This window comes from Pseudorasbora parva, chromosome 11, assembly GCF_024679245.1.
Source record: "Pseudorasbora parva isolate DD20220531a chromosome 11, ASM2467924v1, whole genome shotgun sequence".
NCBI lineage: Eukaryota > Metazoa > Chordata > Actinopteri > Cypriniformes > Gobionidae > Pseudorasbora > Pseudorasbora parva.
Genome location: NC_090182.1, coordinates 30,059,843 through 30,080,028, shown reverse-complemented (window position 1 = coordinate 30,080,028; position 20,186 = coordinate 30,059,843). Strand labels below are relative to the sequence as shown.

The 20,186-nt window shown below is 36.9% G+C and overlaps 1 protein-coding gene across 1 annotated transcript in view; it reads right to left on the bottom strand.

The window, feature by feature from the left end:
• tsc22d3 (TSC22 domain family, member 3) overlaps positions 1-17,337 on the bottom strand; it is a 43,238-nt gene extending 25,901 nt beyond the window's left edge. The window contains exon 1 of the mRNA XM_067457777.1: positions 16,666-17,337. Coding sequence (XP_067313878.1) covers positions 16,666-16,979 — 314 coding nt within the window. The 5' untranslated portion in view covers positions 16,980-17,337. The remainder of the gene's footprint in view (positions 1-16,665) is intronic.
• Between the last annotated feature and the right edge of the window lie 2,849 nt (positions 17,338-20,186).

Here is a 20,186-nt window from a genome sequence, read left to right as displayed (position 1 = left end):
TTAGACAAGCTTTGAATGTTGTGTTGGATGACTCAAAGTTCCCAACGTTATACTACGATATCGTATTCTTAACTGAAGTGGACAACCAAATACAAGTTTGGCAACTTTACGCCACACAACAATCTCAGCTTTATTGCTTAAAATATGGTTATAGTTATGTTGCATGAGACTAGTGTTTTGAGAAACCAAGCTCCTTTAATTGGCCGCCCAACTCTACAAAAAATAAAACGGAGAGTTGTTTACTGTGAAAGGGCTGTTTAAGGCTGAAAATTGTTCACTGCGTAGCCACACGCACACAGATTTGGCTGATGCCTGCTGTACACATGCCCAACGCTCCAGTGCAGAGACAATTTGTCACTGGTTTGTAACATGTGACCGGTAAATACTGAGCAAAGTCCATAGGTAAAGCTATCACATCCTGCTTGGATGCTGCACAGCAACCCTGTGGAGAATCTTATGTCGGACTGTAGGCCAACAGGGATGAGCTCTAATAGCAAGCTGATTCATTCACCGTATAGGTGTTTTGGAGGACAAAATGTTCCAGCCCTGTCAAGACAAGCCCATGGCTCGTCGTGGTTAAATGTTCAGACTAGCACAGTGGACATGTTTCCATAGAAGTCTGTTCTGTCCACAGCACAACAGTGCAGGGTTCTTGACCATACAACAAGTGAGCATAGCTGTGATGTACCATATACATTGATAATATTTTGCCAGGTACTGTAACCTAAAAATGTGCTTGGTTAATTGGTGTAAATTTGTTTTATTTAAGAAAAAAATATTGTTTAAAATGATTGAATCAGCCAGACTACATTAGATTTGCTCCAAATAAACTGTGCTAGAAAGTGAAAAGAAAAGAAAAAAGTCTTTAAAGTTGCACTTTACTTACTTTTTTCTAAATCTATATATTTTTCTGTCTGTCTGTCTTTCATGGCATTACACATTTCAACATCAGGTAATTTGTTGAAGCAAAATTATTGAAATTATAAAATTATTATTATTATAATTATGCTAATTTGTATAGCTATACAACTACTACTACTACTACTACTACTACTACTACTACTACTACTGCTGCTGCTGCTGCTGCTAATATAATAACAATAATAGCGATAATAATAATAGTAATTATTATTATTATTATTATTATTATTAGTAGTAGTAGTAGTAGTAGTAGTAGTAGTAGTAGTAGTAGTAGTAGCAGTATACTAATAATACTAATACAAAATAAAATACTAAAAATATATAGTAAAAATATAAAAACATGAATAATCAATATTAATAACATTAATAGACTATCAGAAGACATTTTATGATAACATTTATATAACATTTATACATTTATATAATATTTAATAGATAAGAAATCAAGTAATTTGCCTGTAATTTAATTATTGTTATTATAATTATAATTATTATTATTATTATTATTATTATTATTATTATTATTATTATTATTATTATTATTATTATTAATAATAATAATTATTATTATTAATTATATCACTATAATAAATAAATAAATAAATAAATAAATAAATAAATAAATAAATAAATAAATAAATAAATAAATAAATAAATAAATAGTTTAATATTAATATATAATATGTTTAAAGGATTTCACCATATAAATTCGGCAACTGACAAAAAATAGCATTGCTTTATCACATCACATCTGACAAGGTATAATACCAGTGCCTAAAGCCTCTTAACACCACCACACACTCGAGTGTGAAAGCAAAGCTAAAGCATAACTACAACCGCATGATCCCGTTGTGCATTCACACTTAAAGCAGCTCTGTATGGAAACGTCAAGCCAAACCTATTTTTTGATCCAACAGTGGGTGACTAATTCCCCCTATTATGTTATGTGTCATCATAAAAACCTATATTACAGAAGATAATGTTGATGAATAGGTTTATAGTGCATTTCAACATGTTTTCTGCTGCGTTCAGCTCATATGTGTGGAAAAAATAGACTCAGCACCGTAACTCTACTCATACCCTTTTCCACGTTCCTGATATACAGCACTGCTCATAGGGCGGGCAGTGTGAATACACTAATCTGTTAATATGGGTGCTAAAATAATTGCACACTGCTTTGCGTGCGGTGTGAGAAAGGCCTAAGTCATGTACAGATTCTGCTCAACCCACGTGGGCTCCCAGACGCTGATATAACAAGGGCAAATGCTGCAGAGGGCAGACTACTGTTGACAGGTTCTGTCATTATCTTAATGGACGTCATTGCCAGGGCGAGAGCAGATAAGACAATAAAGGGCAAGCACTTTTTGCAGGGCTGACCTCTGTATCATCATATAAACAACTCATTCTGATGCTTTCCACTTCAATGCAATATAAACAAATAGAATAATTGATAATAAATATGGCACAATAGAATACTATCACATGAATCGAAACTGTCCTTTCACTTTTGACTGCAGTTGAGCTGCTGTGTACTGTACATTCGATTAAACTGGCCTTGGGGGAAATTAAGGATACAGTACTGTATGTCTGCGATCAAAACGTTATTATGTCTCAACATGATCAGATTGCTGTTTTACCCTGAGGTAAACACAACCGAAGCCATCCAGAAGAGTGTTTTAACAAGTCAACAAACCATGAACCCATGAGGCCATTTCACAAGCCGGCAGGGCAATTTTATTTCACAAGTAACTGATCTGACCTCTTCACTGATACTGTGGTAATACATTGCTTTATTGAAGGCCTGCCACAATCAACAAACATGAGGTTACCTCCCAGCAGATACTGCCGAAAAATAAATAAATGAATATACAGGATTATTAGGAACACCATACTAATACTGTGTTTGACCCCCTTTCACCTTCAGAACTGCCTTAATTCTACGGGGCATTGATTCAACAAGGTGCTGAAAGCATTCTTTAGAAATGTTGGCTCATATTGATAGGATAGCATCTTGCAGTTGATTGAGATTTGTGGGATGCACATCCAGGGCACGAAGCTCCCGTTCCACCACATCCCAAAGATGCTCTATTGGGTTGAGATCTGGTGACTTGGGGGCCATTTTAGTACAGTGAACTCATTGTCATGTTTAAGAAACCAATTTGAAATGATTCAAGCTTTGTGACATGGTGCATTATCCTGCTGGAAGTAGCCATCAGAGGATGGGTAGATGGTGGTCATAAAGGGATGGACATGGTCAGAAACATTGCTCAGGTAGGCCGTGGCATTTAAACGATGCCCAATTGGCACTAAGAGGCCTAAAGTGTGCCAAGAAAACATCCCCCACACCATTACACCACCACCACCAGCCTGCACAGTGGTAACAAGGCATGATGGATCCATGTTCTCATTCTGTTTACGCCAAATTCTGACTCTACCATCTGAATGTCTCAACAGAAATCGAGACTCATCAGACCAGGCAATATTTTTCCAGTCTTCAACTATCCCATTTTGGTGAGCTTGTGCAAATTGTATCCTCTTTTTCCTATTTGTAGTGGAGATGAGTAGTACCCGGTGGGGACTTCTGCTGTTGTTGCAATGTTGTCTTTTATGCTTTTGATGCTAAAAATACGAATAAAAACTTCAATATTGCAAAATATTATTGTATTTTAAAATAATCTTTTAAACTTTAAAGTTTTCTATTTTAATACATGTCCAAATATATCTTATTCATGTGGGCTTTCAGCATTCAGACTCAATTCTTCCAGCCGGATCTCACGAAAATGTGTATAAATAGTACGAGTGTGCAATGTCGTGGAATGTATACGCCAAAACTAATTTTGGCGTGTCTATGGTACTCTGTTTTTCGCGTGCATATGATACGCATTTTATGGCGTATTATACATACGAACACCCCACCCCACCACCCTAAACCTACCCAAAAGTGTGTCATATACACGCCATAAAGTGCATATCGTATGCACGCGAAAAACAGCGTATCATATGCATGCCAAAATGAGTTTTGGCGTGTACATTCCACGACATTGCACACTCGTACTATTTATACGCATTTACATGTAATCGCGTTGAGTCTTCAGTGTCACATGATCCTTCTGAAATCATTCTAATGATTTGGCACTTGAGAAACATTTCTTCTTATTTGTATCATTATTATTATTGAAAAAAAGTTGTGCTGCTTGATATTTTTATGAAATCTTTGAAAAATATAATATCATATTTTATTAAATTAAATTATATTAATATATAAAATCTTAATGACTCTTACTGTAGATTTTTTTTTTTTTTTTTTTTTTTTGCAAGCTGGACATTAAGATTATTGAATAACAATTTAAAATTTATAATTTTAATTATACAGTAGCTTCAGAAGACTTGCAATACATATGCATTTTAACTTTCTCATTCTTTTTTGAAATAAGCCTTCATTTAAAAAAGCTTTTAAAGGGCAGCTATTGTGTCCCTTTTTAGATGTAATATAAGTCTCAGGTATCCCCAGAGTGTGTCTGTGAAGTTTCAGATCAAAATTCCTGACAGATCATTTAATATACCATTTTGAAATCCAAATTTTTGAGTTTGAGAAAGCTTTTTTGTGTGTGTCTTCTTTAAATGCAAATGAGCTGCTGCTCCCCACCATAGAGGGCGGAGCAAAAATAGCAAAAACTGAAACATGATACATCTGCTGCGCTTTGATTATAATTTCTATCGAACACGCTCACGTGACTTTGCAGTTCTTCATCATCATGAAATAATATCATCTGCATGCGTTTTAAAGCCATATCACTCTCAACCTAACAGCCTTTGCTCTCACCTTGAGCACACACACCCGATGCATACACACATATAGCTGGATGTTGGTGTTTCTGTGAGTAGGCTATTAAACTACACTAATCATCTTTTATGTGTTATTGCAATTAAACTGTCAAATATATATAAGGTTGTCATAAACACCGAAAGTTCACATGAAAACAGTTGGTTATGAATGTGCACGTATGCAGCAAGTACAGAAATCCCGTGTGTATATTAGATCTGTATACCATTACTAAAGTGAAAGCAGTGTAATATACAGTACCTACTGTTAATATGAATTAAATAACAAAAGATAAACAGAAAATCATTCATGGCTCTTGAATAAATAACTTTTGTAGCTTTATTAAGAACACATTTCTTACATGAATGCTTCTGTTAAATGCACTGGTGAGGGGATAAACATGGCTGACTGTGTACAGCTCTCTAAAGGGCAGAGCTATGCTAATATAGAGTGTCCATCAACTTCTGGGGTCTGTGACATGTGATGTAACTTTTCCAGGAATCTGCAAACGGTTTGTTCTGATTTTTGAGGATTTAAAAAAGCAGTGGGTGGATTTGTACAATTATAGTTGTGTACACACACTGCCAACACACATTTTTGTTCAAAAACCATGAAAGTGAATTTTGCATAATGGGTGCCCTTTAATTTACAAATGCCACCATGACAGTGTAGCCTTATTAGCCAATATTTATATCACATGATTGTCAGTGACATTAAGGTCCCTGTTAGATTAAATAACAGCACAATGTCTCTTTATTAGCCTGTCTAAACATTTAGCCCTTTGTCCCAGGTCATGGACTCAGAGGCACTCCAGTGCCCTCAATAAGTATGTTTGTGTTTTGGCTACACATGGCCGCTCTGGATGAGTGAATGCCAGTGTTGGGTGGGCTTGCAGACAGTGCCTGTCAGTACCCTGAACCCTCCTTCTGGGAATAGGAGCACCTTATACCAGACAACAAAGCCTGGGCTCGCCCCCAGCCTCTGGCTTACTGTCAACTCTCCACCAGTCCAGTCACAACAATGCTGCTTTTCAGTCAGCCAATTAAATGGATATTATACACCTCTGTGCGTGTTTGTCTGACTATGACAAGTAAATTACCGAACAAGCCTCTGCCATGAAGACAACTGACCTGTTAAACCGTTGTGAAACTTGATCCACCTGTTGCATTTTATTACAGCACCCCATCTACTGTCTGCAAGCCATTTATTACAACCAGCTTGCGTTGAGGATAGCGCTCGCTACATTCAGAACTGCGTGTGAACTCATAATCAGAATCCTCTTTGCAAATGACTTGTTCTCACAGCACGAGCTCAATGGAGGTTTAATTTTCAGACCAGCTGCGCGACAGAATGCATCGCATGTGCTACATTCAAAAGACTGCATCTCATTTAAATAATTATCAATATCATCAATTCAGTAGGTTTTATGTTTATGAAGGGGAAAATTGATGGCACGTGATCTAAGCGGGTGAAATACTTGTATTGCTTTTCACCATTCACTCTTCTTCATTTAAAACAACATTAATAAATACGCATGAACAATGTCACACCTAAGAGCTCGGTTTGGCCACAATAAATCACAGCAATTCAGTCCAACGGCAGGATTTCCAGTGATTTCGCTTTAAACAAAAGTTTAATAAACATAATCAATCAATTCAATCAATTTTTATTTATACACTGTAAAAAAGTGTTAGTTTTTGTAACCTGGTTGCCTTAAAATTTAGAGTTAATTGAAATTAAAAATTTGAGTTGATACAATGAAGGAAGTTTGTTAAATGGAAACTCAAAACATTTTTTGTATCTGAACCACATAAGAAAAATTGATAAATCATGAAAATAGCACTATTTGGCATGTTTCACTGCGTCATCAGAAATAAAACACACACAATTACACAATTACCCAATATGCTTACAAAATATTTTAATAACATTTTAATAAAGGTTGTCAAATCTCAAAAAATGTTCATTGTATTAACTCAAAATTTTAATTTCAATGAACTCAAAATTTTAAGGCAACCAGGTAACTTTTTTGCTAAATAATTTTTTACAGTGGAGCACATTTAAACACAACCAAGGTTGACCAAAAGCACAAAAGTAATGTTGAGTAGCTTATATTTTTAAGCACTATTGTTACTTTAGCTCTATGTTCAGTAACAAATGGTTCATATGAAGCCCCTAAGGTGGCTAAGACAAGGTGATGGCGGGGAAAAAATAGATGGGAGTGAAAAACAATGTTGTTTGTTTTGCATGTTTTGCTCTTGCAAAACTTTTGTGCTCCCCCAGAGAACTGTGTTCACCCGCAAAGAACTCAAAAAGTTTGCGAGCGAATGCAACGTTTCTCAGAGGAACACAAACATTTCGGAACAATAGCAAAGTTTCTCAGGGGAACGCATAAGCATTAACTTATCATTTTTACTTTTTTCTCTCCACCATCATGTAACTTTAGGTTCCAAACAAGGCCTCCATATTTTGCAAACAAGCCATTGAGTCTCAGATACACAAGTAATGGTGTTTGAATCAGTGTTTTTGAATGAATCATTTTCATTTTGATGAATCAATCCTTGTTTCATAAAACCACTTGAATAAATCAATTTGTAACTGCATACTAGCATACTAATACAAAAATAAAACTGTCTATGGCAGGAAATCAGCTAAATGTTTTTAAATGAATCTGTTTATTGAATGGTCAATGATTCACTGAATCTTCGTCATGTTTGCTGTGTTCTGAATCTGATTCCCTTGGTCTGGTTGACTCGATCAAATCCCAGTGCATTTCTGTTGATCTCGTGTCAATACAAACAAAGGCCTACATCATGAATGATGGGTGTTGTGCGCAAACTGACTTTTTTTGGCATGTTCATATCTAAAGTGAAGTCATCATCACCCCTAAAATCAGGTGGTCTTATCTCAGGCTTGATTCCGCAGTCTACACATGATAGCTTTCACATTACCAAACCAATTCATGCAAATCTATGTTTCATAGAGGCTGAATTCAACACAGCATACTACTCTTAATAATTCAGAAAAGCATACCACAAAGCATGCAAATATGGCAGAAAAACTAGAATATGCTATTTCTTATTCAGCCAAACTTAGACTGCTCATCCCAGTGCTGTTAGACAGTATATGAGTACTAACAAAGTATACTAAAAAAATATATAGTGCAGTCTGATTACTTATGAACGGGAAAATGTGCATCGCTCAATATGGCGAATAAGCCCTGCCATTGAAATGAAAGAGCCATTCATTGATTAGTAAAGTCATTGCGTCACTGCAGCTGCTGTTAGAAGCTCTGGGTCATAGAAACCGCTAGTATTCGGAGACGCTTTACATTGCACGTTTAGCAACTAAATGTATGAGATAGTTGTTGTCAGATTTCTTTGGTGATTTCAAAATATGAAATGTAATCGTAAGTTTTGGAGAATTTGATGTTTCCCATTCAAAGAGGTAGGCGCTGCACTGGTACTAACTAAAAGTTATATCACAGCTTTGCAGTCCATGGGTAATTTTCCACATTGTCTCTGATTATTCGCTTTTCATGGTATGGAAATCTGATAAAACCAGCATTTAAATTACTACTATTCTTTTGAAACAGAAGTCTTATGAAAGTGTTCCTGCTCCTGTTGACACAGCTGGGAATGGTCAGCATGTCTTCAGAATGCGGTGTAATGTACATGTGTGTCTAAGCTGATCTTCTTTATAATAAATAGGCCAGTAAGGCCGCGGAGAGCCAGGGATTGTTGGGAATCATGCTCAGAGGTTCCAGGCCTGGGGTTTCTCAAAGCCTTGATTTCTTCACGCTTATAGTGCAGAATCAGCCTGACGTTCTCAAAACAACTTTAAAAGAAAGACCACTCAGCCAAAACCACAGAAACCCTCATGACCCCAGAACTTTTATGTAACGGTCTGCTGTGTGTTCCCTTCCGGAAAATATCCTGCAGGCTTTAGGAGGATCTCTCGCAAAAGAGTTTCATCTTTTCATATGTTTTTGTCCTCTGCCCTAGACTTGGCAGTGCACAGAGGTTCATTGTTATTAAAGAGTATTTTTTGGAACATCAGTACTACTTGCGTATATTGATAGGGATTCCTCAAGTCTCTGCTTCAACAAGTCCTCAACATCTTGAGAAAGAACAAAAAGCTCGAGCTCTCATGTGGTGAACATTAGCTCTCTTTCCTCATGTGATGTGCTGGATGCCTTTTATTAGTAGTGGGTCCTTTTCATGCTGACTGGAGACGAAGTGTGCAGACATACGCGTGACTTTGTATGTGTGAGTGTAGCTTAGCAATACAATCATTTAATGCACTGGTATTTTAAAGTCAGTAAAATCACCGTTCTATTTTAATGTGCTGTTTTCCTTAAAGCACACACAAGCATACGTCCAGGGCCATTGCTAGTGGGGGCGAAAGGTGGTGCCGATTTTAGTGGTGACTTGATTATCGAGCGCACTGCGCACACATCGACATTCAAGAGCACAAAAATGTATCAACGCTTACATTGATCAGCCACATTGCTGGTTTTGAAGTAATTAAACTCACAATCGTCATTAGTATAGAGAGAGACTCTGAATTTACACCCATCTCTTGATTAACAAAACTTTGAAGCTTATTATAGCTATTTTTGATAATAAAAATAATTATAATTTTGACTTTACAGTAAACTGCCAAGTGTCTGCTTTCAAATGAGACCAAACTAATGCTTTAAGTGCAAAGGATTCATGAACTGTATATTTTTTAGTCTGAGTCCATTGTCAAAAAAATATTTTAAAAATAAGTTACCAGGTTGCCTTAAAATTTTGAGTTCACTGAAATTTCGACAACCTTTATTCAAATATTATTAAAAGATTTTGTAAGCATATTGGCTAATTGTGTGTGTTATTTGTGACGAAGCAGTGAATCATGACAAATTGTGCTATTTTCATGATTTATCACATCTTTATGTGGTTCAGATGCAATAATATTTTGAGTTCCCTTTCAGTCGGTCACGTTCGACGTATGTCTCCGTTCCCTCCTTCAGGGAACGAGGGTTACATACGTAACCGAGACGTTACATACGTAACCGAGAGGTTTCTATTTATTAAACAAATTTCCTTCATTGTATCAACTCAATTCATTTCAATTAACTAAAAAAAAAATTTAAGTTAAGCCAACAATATTTTTTTACAGTGTATGCATTTCTTATGATTTTTTCAACAGTGGGGATGCAGCCTAACAGGTTAAAATAAGTGCTATTATTTATTCATTAAAATTAATGTAACCTTACGCACTACTGTATATGTGCCTGATTAAAGTGTCCAAAATGCCACCGTATCGATCTGTAACTGAAGAAAATAACACAACTTCCGATCACATCAATAACAGCTGTCAAGTTGTCAATGCTGGCAAATATCCATGGTATAAGCGGGATAATCCATGGCCGGCTGTGCATTAAATGATTTTATACCATGGTCTGTCTGAATACTCGATTCTGATTGGCTGGAAGGTGTGCAATAAAAACGTTTAATGCACAGTTAGTATGTGCTGTTTTCATTGAAGTGTGCACTCGCACAGAGATTGTGCTGTGCACACACAAAAATAACTGTCAATTTTACCCATCTGGTCAAATATTGCTCTGCAAAAATCAGTAACAGCTTTAAGTTGTCAATGCTGGCCATTGGCCATGGTATAAGCGGAATAATCAATTAAACGATTTTAATTAAATTCATTAAACGACTGATTCGTGTCTGGCATTTTTTACTTTTTGCCTCCACGTTGTTCATTAAAATTGTTTAAGGCACAGCTAGCCGTGGATATCCCTTTCTTAAAGTCCCAGTGAACAGGAAGTAGCGAGTGAGATTTCTTCAGTGCTGTGACATATTTCCAAGTGAAACGGAAAATCGAACAGAGGGCAGGGTTTTACCTCAGCGCTTCTCCTCTCAATCTTTCGCTCATAGCAGACGAACGGTTGGAGGGGAGTGGTTACGCATTTTAAAACGCAAGCCGTCAAACATCAGACATCAGCTGAGAAGAAACGCAGTTTCCAGACCGGAAGTAACTTTTCAGATTTTAATTAAAGATTACCACGGCAAACCATTTTGTTCTTTGTATTAACTTGCACGGATTAATTGTTCACCCTAAGACCTGTAATACGTGACAACAAAGTAAATAAGATTTTGATTTAATGAGGACTTTAAAGGTGGGGTATGTGCTATCTGGTAACCGTTGTTGATATTTCAAATCACCAAAACAAACACGCCCCTACCCCCAAAAAGGGTCTCGGCCCTATTGTGATAGCTCCGCCCCACACATACGTAACCCAGGCAACGACTATGGTAGAATCTGTGTGTAACTAATCCAGGTCGAATATTCAATGAAAAGGTCACCCCTTCCATCACAAAAACACAAACCGTTCTCATGAACAACTCGATAGAACACGAGCAGACAGTCCAGCTAACGACATATTACAATTATGACAAGATTAGAGATATAGCGATCACAAAACACAAACCATTCTCATGAACAACTCGATAACGTTAGCATAATCTTGATAGCCCAGCTAATGACATATTACAATTATGACCGGATGGGTTACATAGATGAAAAGAGGAAACAAACATACCGGTATATTAGGAGTATAGTATCTTACCTGTTGGACACATTTTGTGTGCTGACGCTTGAAACCTTGAAACACTGAGGGGATTTAGATGCTCCATACGGTGTGGAAATGAACGGGTCAGCAACAATACGATCGCAAATGGACAAACAAGCAAAGCCTATATTAGTTCTTTCTTGGCTAATGTCCGCCCTGTGTGACTCGTGTGTTTTGAATAATGATGCGCACTGAACCTCTCTTCTCACCATAGACACGCCCCTTACCTGCTGATTGGCTACAAGTTTTCTTATTCCACTCGCCCGAGTCCTTTTTCTAAAACGGTTTTGAAATAACACTTACCCCACCTTTAATGCACGACATGGAGGAACCACCCGTGGAGTGTATTCAAATCATTCATTGCACAGCTAGCCGTGGATTATCCCTTACATATATGCCCTTTAGATCCTTAAGGTAGCCTAAACCATTGCATCATTTCACTCTTTACAGTTTGAACTTTTATTGTAGAATTGTTTACTTTTACTGTAGAATTTTAAAGGGATGGAGGCCTTAGAACAAGCAGTTCTGACTTGTGTTTGTTAATCAAACTGTTTGGTCAGAGATACTGGGGTCAGGGTGCAAGGCTGGGGGTTCAGATGTTATCTCACACATGGGCATTGGCCAAGATGGGTGGCACAGTGTTCTCTTTTCATCATGTTTCGGAAGGCGTAGACGGCATTTAGCAAGTTTTTTCATACTCTGCATTTGAACATGGATCTGGGGTGTGAGTTAAGTAGAACGTTGCTCCCAAGAGTTATGAATGTTTATGAGTCACATTTCTTCCCTTTTTTTGCACAGGTGAAGAGCCTTATTCGCAATTCTCTTTCTTTTCAGATTCTGAGCAACACATTTATCCCATTTTTAAGATGAGTCAAATGAGTCATAAAAAAAGATTTCACTGAAGAATATATATGCTACAAATATTCATATGTATTGCACTATATTTAGAGCTCACCAAGTATGTTTAAATATTAATGTGTGGGTGTTTTATATATTGAATTAGGGCTGACAGTTTAATAATAAAAAATAAATTAAAAAACGCAATAAAATACTGAGTGCGCTTTAATATATTGTGCAATCACACCCATTCACCCGGCACAAGAAACACACCTTTTATTTAAATCCCCATGGATAATTCCCAATAACACTGGCTCCCAGACACTATAGTGCAGATCATGAGCTTGGCATGTCTGGATCCATGTCTCTGCATGCCTGGAGATGTGGATTACATATCTGCATATTAAGCAAATAGACTGGCATTTTAGAATTATGTCTGAGGGCTTAGTGGACAGGAATTATTGTTGGCATGACCTCTGTTACTTTGTGTCCTACATACTCTTAAACAGACACACCTTTCTTATCATTGTTCTATCAATAACATATTGTTCCTTTCTCAAGACGTCAAGGACCTTTGACCAAGCACAAATATGTCAGTATTTAGTCTGCAAGAGGTGCACTTCACTGCAAGAAGTTTGAAAAATGAAATATTATACTGTAGAAGGAAGAGGGAAAGGAATAATCTCATCTATAAGACACTAGAATGGCAAAATTTCTAGGATCAAAAGGAAGGTAAGCATATCCCATGGCAGAGAGCGGTCCAACACGAAAGAGCATTGCATTTCCTGTCATGGAATACAAGAACGGGTCGGTGTACAGACTAACAATGGCTATTTGATCATATTAAAACAGAGGACAGTTGAACTCTGTGTATTTAGTAAGTGAGACTGTGAAGTGTCATTGGGCCAGAGGTCGCATGCAGACTGCTCCTGTTTACATCCCGACACCGGGCTCATAAAGAAAAGCTAATTATGTAGACTGTAACCTTTCACTGCCACGTATAAAACTGAGGACACCCCGATAAAGAAGATTAAAGATTAACTGGCACACAAGAATCTTCTTTCAGAGGAGTCCCAGGGAGGTTAAGAAGTATATTGTCCTGTCGTAAAAAAAGATTAGATTCTAAGCAACATCTTTATCGCATTATGGGAAGAACAGCTATTAATAAGATTCCACTAAATAATCTATTTTTATTGTATAATATTTATTGCATCAAATTTAGAGTTCACGAAGGACATCTTAAGTATATATATTTAATATAAATGTTTTATTATTATTTATAATTACAACCTGTTCTCACTCCCAAGGCGTCAAAATCCGAAGCATGGTCAAGTGCCTTCCGCGTCACAATGAAGACGCTAAAGGTGCTCCTTGGCGTCATTTTTTGACGCGCTGGCTGCTCCATTCATTTTAATGAGAAACCTTTGGCGTCATACACAGACACACTGGGAATGGGAATGTTATCGTCATGGTGAAATTTTATTGGTTTATAATTTTGCCATTATGACATGTTGGAATGTGATTCTCAATTAAATAAGCAAGCATCATTTCATTTACATTTATTTTATTTACGCTATTTAGACCAACACGATCTCATGGTCATGCGTATAAATAGTACGAGTTTGCAATCTCGTGGAATGTATACGCCAAAATGAGTTTTGGCGTGCATATGGTACGCGTTTTTTTGCGTGCACACTTTACACACTTTATGTCGTACATATGACACGCTCTTGAGTAGGTTTAGGGTGGTGGGGTGGGGGATTCGTATGTATAATACGCCATAAAGTGCGTATCATATGCACTCGAAAACTCATTTTGGCATATACATTCCACGAGATTGCAAACTCGTATTATTTATACGCATTTTCGTGAGATCCGGCTCATTTAGACACATTTTAACACATAACCCAACCCCACCCGATCCCTAAACCTACCCATTTGTGTGAACATGATATTAAAACTCAGGATATAACATACGACTGCATCCACGAGTTATTCAAAAAGTTAAATAATCCAAGTTTTCCGAGGCCAAATGATTGATTTGTATGAAGAAAATCCCCAAAAGCGATCAGCATCTCCATCCGCCGAAGATCATGAACACAACAAATTTCAAATATTGCCGCCTGTTACGTCATATTTCATAGTGAAATGTCATTGGCTCTCGTATGTCTTGTGACCAATTGCGTCATTACATCAGCATTGATTGTAAAATGTCATTGGCTGATTTAGCTCTCGTGTGTCTTGTGACCGATTGCGTCATGCTCAGGAGTTTTTTAATTATTTGAATGAGATATGAATAAGTTTGTTCACAGGGCAGCGGGATCATCATTTCAGCGATTAAAACATCAAGATCAACTCAGTTCTTCACATGAAGACATCGTATGACTTCAGAAGACTTGGAATGCAACATGAGTTAATACTTTTATACTGTTTTGGTCAGTTTTTGCAATAAATAGGCTACTTGTGACTGTACATTTATTTGCCTGGTATGTGTTTTATATTGTTAAGATATGGGAAGGTTTAGTGTAGGAGTTGGGTTAGTTGCTCCAAAATATAAAAGTAGCCTTTAAATATTAATCAAATCATGTCTGGTTTTACAAACGCAAAGAATTAAATGCGTCTGTGTATGACGCCAAAGGTTTATCATTGAAATGAATGGAGCACCCAGCGCATCGAAAAATAACGCCACAGACGCCTTTAGCGTCTTCATTGTAACGCGGAAGGCACTTGACCATGCTTCGGATTTTGACGCCTTGGGAGTGAGAACGGGTTGATAATTATTATTTATTTGTTTTTTGTTATTGTGATTAATTAATCTACATAACAGTTAAATTAATTACAAATTTAGGTAATTTGACAGCCTTACCTTTTAAATGCAATAGCTTGAGATACAACAGTTATTTTTTATATATATATCTTTGATATGCAAAGGTCTCTTTACTATGCCGTGCTCCTTTCATTAGTCATTCAGATTATGATGTTTTATTTATTGTATAATAGCCATTTAAAATGTGGATTTTATATCCCAGAGTAAAAATTATTGCTGATTATTTGATATCTTGATGGAATTAAATCATTTTACTATTATTACTACAGTCAAAATGAGCAAGTGTCTTTCTATGACAGAAAACAGTAGACAAGCAATTACTGTCAAATGTTACATAAGACAGTATGACAGGCTGGCTATAAGCATAATAAACAACAACTCTGCTAGATTGACATGATGCGCATTATAACAGCATATCAAATGCATTCCTATTATCTGTAAATGTCAACTTTTTGTAATAGCCCCCTTACCTGGCTTCAGCTGACCATTCCCCCCCCCCCCCCCCCCCCCACTATAGGCCACATCTCTAATTCTCTCGCAGACTAAACATTTCAAACACTATTGGATTTTAACAAACTACCCTGATGTCCATATATGTTGATTTTCAGTTTGGAGTGCTTGGTTTCATTGAAAAATGTGCTGTGAGCTTGATCCTGATTAGACACTTTTGCTAAATACCTGCTCTGGACAGCTTGCAATCCACTTGTTGACAGTTTAATATGCTGTTGTACATAAAATCGGCTTGTTCCAAAATTCAGCATTACGTATACACACTGTCAGACATTAGATTGAAGCAAATGGTTTATGAGATTTCGATGCATCCGGGGTTGTTTTGGAAAGTCCTTCGCCCATTACATTTTATAAACATGCATATTACCTGGAAAGGAATTTGTTTTGCTGCATACTTCAGCTATGGGGTGAAAGACTTTACCAGAATGGTATGTAAATTGCCCATAGTTTGTAAATGAATGGGTGTTTTGCAAATCAGACTGGTTGAGGACAAAAATTCACATGCACTTTCTGCATTCAAAAAAAAAATGGAGCATGTGTAGAATATTTGCACAAAATCATTGCATGTACCTGATGAGTCGCAAAGAATGGGGAGTATTTAAGAAGTGAGAACTGCCTCAAGATCCTCTTAAGCTGCATGCGCGAAGGCATGTTTTTCATACCAATCTACACATTCCAGAAACCCTGCTGAGACCGTGAGCCACCCTGTTCTTAAATAACACAGTCGAGCATGGTCATTAATCGTGAATTTTATCAGGAAGTGTAAATAACTAGTGTTCAGTGTTTGAATTGAGATTGTGTAACCTTTATTGGTGTTGGCTGGTGGTTGGCAATTAGTAAGTGATGAATTAAAACTAACTCAAATGTGCATGAGACTTGGTTCAAACTACACAATAACGTTACCAAAAACAAAATCACTTAACATCATACTTTAATTATTAACTTATAATTAATAGTGAAGAAGTGGCTGGGATTACATAAGTGAAAACCACAGAATCTTGCTGACATTGGTGAGCAATCACAGCTCTGGCAGAAACGTTTACGCTTTTTATGACCTGAGCTAGTCGCGCGTGCAAGAGCAGGTGTGTGATGCATGTGCTTGCTGTGAGTTAATTCACATACCTGTGGAAGAACAACAGTATGGACAGCATGGTTTGGTCGATGTTGCTGTTGCAGATGCCCTCGTTGAGCAGGTAACAGGGGTCCCGGACCACCGACTCCAGTGAGTCCTGTCTCATGATGTTGTTGAGCTTATCTGTGTTTAGGTTCTGAAAGTGAAGCTGGTCTCGGAGCTGTCTGAAGTGGTTGACTGACGTGGGACTGCCCAGGCTCGGGTGGCCCGCTTGGCCCGGCTCAGGCTCGCAGCCATTGGCCAGATCCAGACAGCAGCTGCAGCAGTCCAGGCCGATGGGCGAACGGCACTCCTCGTTTGACATCAGGCAGGTTAAGTTCCCCACGGGGGAGTCAGACGGTACCTGTGACAGGTTCTCCTCCACCTGATCTCAGAGCAGACCACTTTTTTTCTCAAGTCCACCTTCTGTGCGCAAGTATATCAGGTGCCGCGGGAGAAGCTGCTCTGAGTTGATCCTTCTCGACAGCGAGTGCCAGAGTGTGTGTGTGTGCACACTCAACACAGGTTTTTATAAGCTAGGCTGCCTGTTCGCTCGTAATGGTGAAGCGGGAATGCGTTTGAAAGAAAAAAAACAGAAGCTGCTCCTGTTTTTTTTGTTTTTGTTTTTTTTTCCTTCTCGTTGTCCCCTGCCCCGCACTTTTCACTGCCCCTGTGTGTGCACGCATACAGTGCGCACAGCGAGATAGGAGGTGGAGGGATGCAGGAGAGGGCTGGAAGGGAGGGTGGAGGATTCTTTCTGATTGGTAAAGCCGGCAGATCAGTTCAGAAAAGGAGCCCGCCCACTTTCCCCTCAACATCACAGTCGGAGGAGCGAGGTTAGGAAAGGAGTAAAAGCATGCTCTTTAACATGTGCACTTCAGTGCTGCCAGGGGCGGAACCCTGAGAGAGAGAGCACACACATGGTACTTCCCCTGTTTATATCACTGAATCAAATACAAATGCTGTTTTTTTCTCCCTTGCTGATTTGGTCTCACTTTCCTGAGGCTATTGAATTCAGGCTCGACTTGCACTCTTTGCGTGTTGCCCGTACAAAAACCGCTTGTGTGCAATGTTCCGTATCCAGTGAATCATTGCTAAAAAGTTTCTATCAGTCTTTTACCAGTTTGCCTTTTTCCATTTGTTTCACTTTCCTTTTAAAGTTACCAGCTCAGGTACAAGTATCTGCAAAATGTAACTCTAGACCTTAATTTTCCTGCATTCCATTTACATGGGAATACTTCCCACCTGAGGGGACTTAGTTAGAAAACTAAGATGGACACGTCCAGGAAAATCTTTGCTGTGCTTGCTCTTTCAGAATACAACACATAAAAAAGGGGTTTTTGCACAGATAATGGTGAAGTATCATGTCCACAAATAGAGGTTGAACTGTGTAGACTGCGTTTATTGAGACACAGACAGACCGTACACTGTAAAAAAATATTTAAAAAGTAAGTTACCTGGTTGCCTTAAAATTTTGAGTTCATTGAAATTAAAAATTGGAGTTAATACAATGAACATTTTTGAGAATTGAAATCACCCTTTACTCAAAAATTTAGTAAGCATATTGCGTAATTGTGTTTTATTGTAATAATGCAGTGAAACGTGCCAATTTGTGCTATTTTCATGATTTATCACAAACAAACAAAATAAATATTTGTGTGGTTCAGATAAAATGTACGTTTTGAGTTTCTATTTATTAAATCAATTTTCTTCAGTGTATTAACTAAAAAAATATTTCAATGAACTCAACCAGGTTACTACGTTTTAAGTTAAACCAACAATATATATATATATATATATATATATATATATATATATATATATATATATATATATATATATATATATATATATATATATATATATATATATATATATATATATATATATAAAAATAAACAAAAAATAAACATATTTTACCACTGTTTCAGTATGGTTGATACACTTAGCAGCCATATTGGATTCTGTAGCACATTCCCCACAAATCTTACTTGAGTAAAAAATTTCTACTGGGGCCTAAGAATTTCCCACACCCAAGGAAAAATGGAATGCACCATTATTCCAAGCATAGCAAACAAATGCTCAGGCATCATTAGTTAAAGATTAAAGGCCAGCAATCCAATATAATTTGTCTATTAGATTCTTATTTCAGGGAGAGATTTTGACGGTCTGTTTAAACAGGATTCCTATCTTGTTGCTTAACATGACAAAGTAGAAATGCTGACATAACCTTAATGCAACAGTGTGCTCTAAAAATCATTCAATGGTCAGTAAATTCTCAGAACACCTTCCAATGTTCCATTGATTTCTTTAATATGTAAAATATGATTTCATCACATTTTTAGCTGGACTTTGAAATTCAGTTAGAGACCAAATATTTTTACTGGTAGGGCCAGTGCAAAAAGTCTGATAATTATTGTGCATAATATGGTAATAATTATGCACGTGTGTTAAATCTGTATTGCAGAGCTCATCAATTCAATGCATTGTGCTCCTTTAATAACATGTTAAATGCCTTTTTGGATCATCTCTTGAAATTGTAATTTATTGTGTAATAAGACTTACCAAAAGCCCCTTAATAGGAGCTCAAGAAATTTAATTTAGCAGAGAGAATATGTGAATTATGATTGCTTTATTGAGAGTGTAAAGCGGTTGAGACACGTTAGGGCCATTTAAGGACTTTGCCAGCATGGGGTCATATCAGTTGATTATTTGGCCCTCTGCTGGCAGAAGCAGTGAAATGCAGAGAATAGCAGGTGTAGAATTGACTGTGGGATATGAAATGGTTCCTTTATGTGCTGAATAAGCACTTTGAGTCCAAGAGTTTAGGTTTTGTAACACAATCTGAGAACAAAAAAACATCAAATGCGTCATAAGGCAGATTGCTTTAAAGACAAATTGTTTCTTGTATAGGCTTGGTGAATGCAATCTGTCATCAGAGAACACTAGACTGTTTACCGTACTGCAAAAACTGATGCACTGTCAGATAAAAAAAAGAAAAAAAGAAAAAAACCTGACCTGGCATCTAGCTTTCTGTTTAATCATAGTCATTCCAGAAAATTGTTCTGTATTAAAAGGCAGCACACCAGCACAATTTGCACAAAATTATCAAATTATGTAAAATGACATCCTTAGTTTTTTTTTTTTTTTTAAATATATATAGATATATTGTAAAAAAAATTTAAAGAAATAAGGCACAAACATCTCCTAATCAGGATTTTGCCTTATTTTCCAGTACACTCATCCATTATTGCTTAAATTTGGAATATGGGTAAGATTTTCTTTAAGATGTAAAATTTAAGATAAACTATATATAAAAAATAAACAATATAATTTTTTATACATTTTAGGTTAAATAATTTAGTAAATAAGTTCAATAAAATAAGTATTATATTAATAATTGTATTCAGTAAAGACATTAATTTAATAAAAACTAGGTGTTAGGTGTTATGGTCAATTAGGTGTTATGTTGATTAGTGTCCATGGAAACTGATGCATAGTGGGGAAACTCAAACAAAGGAACACATGTGAC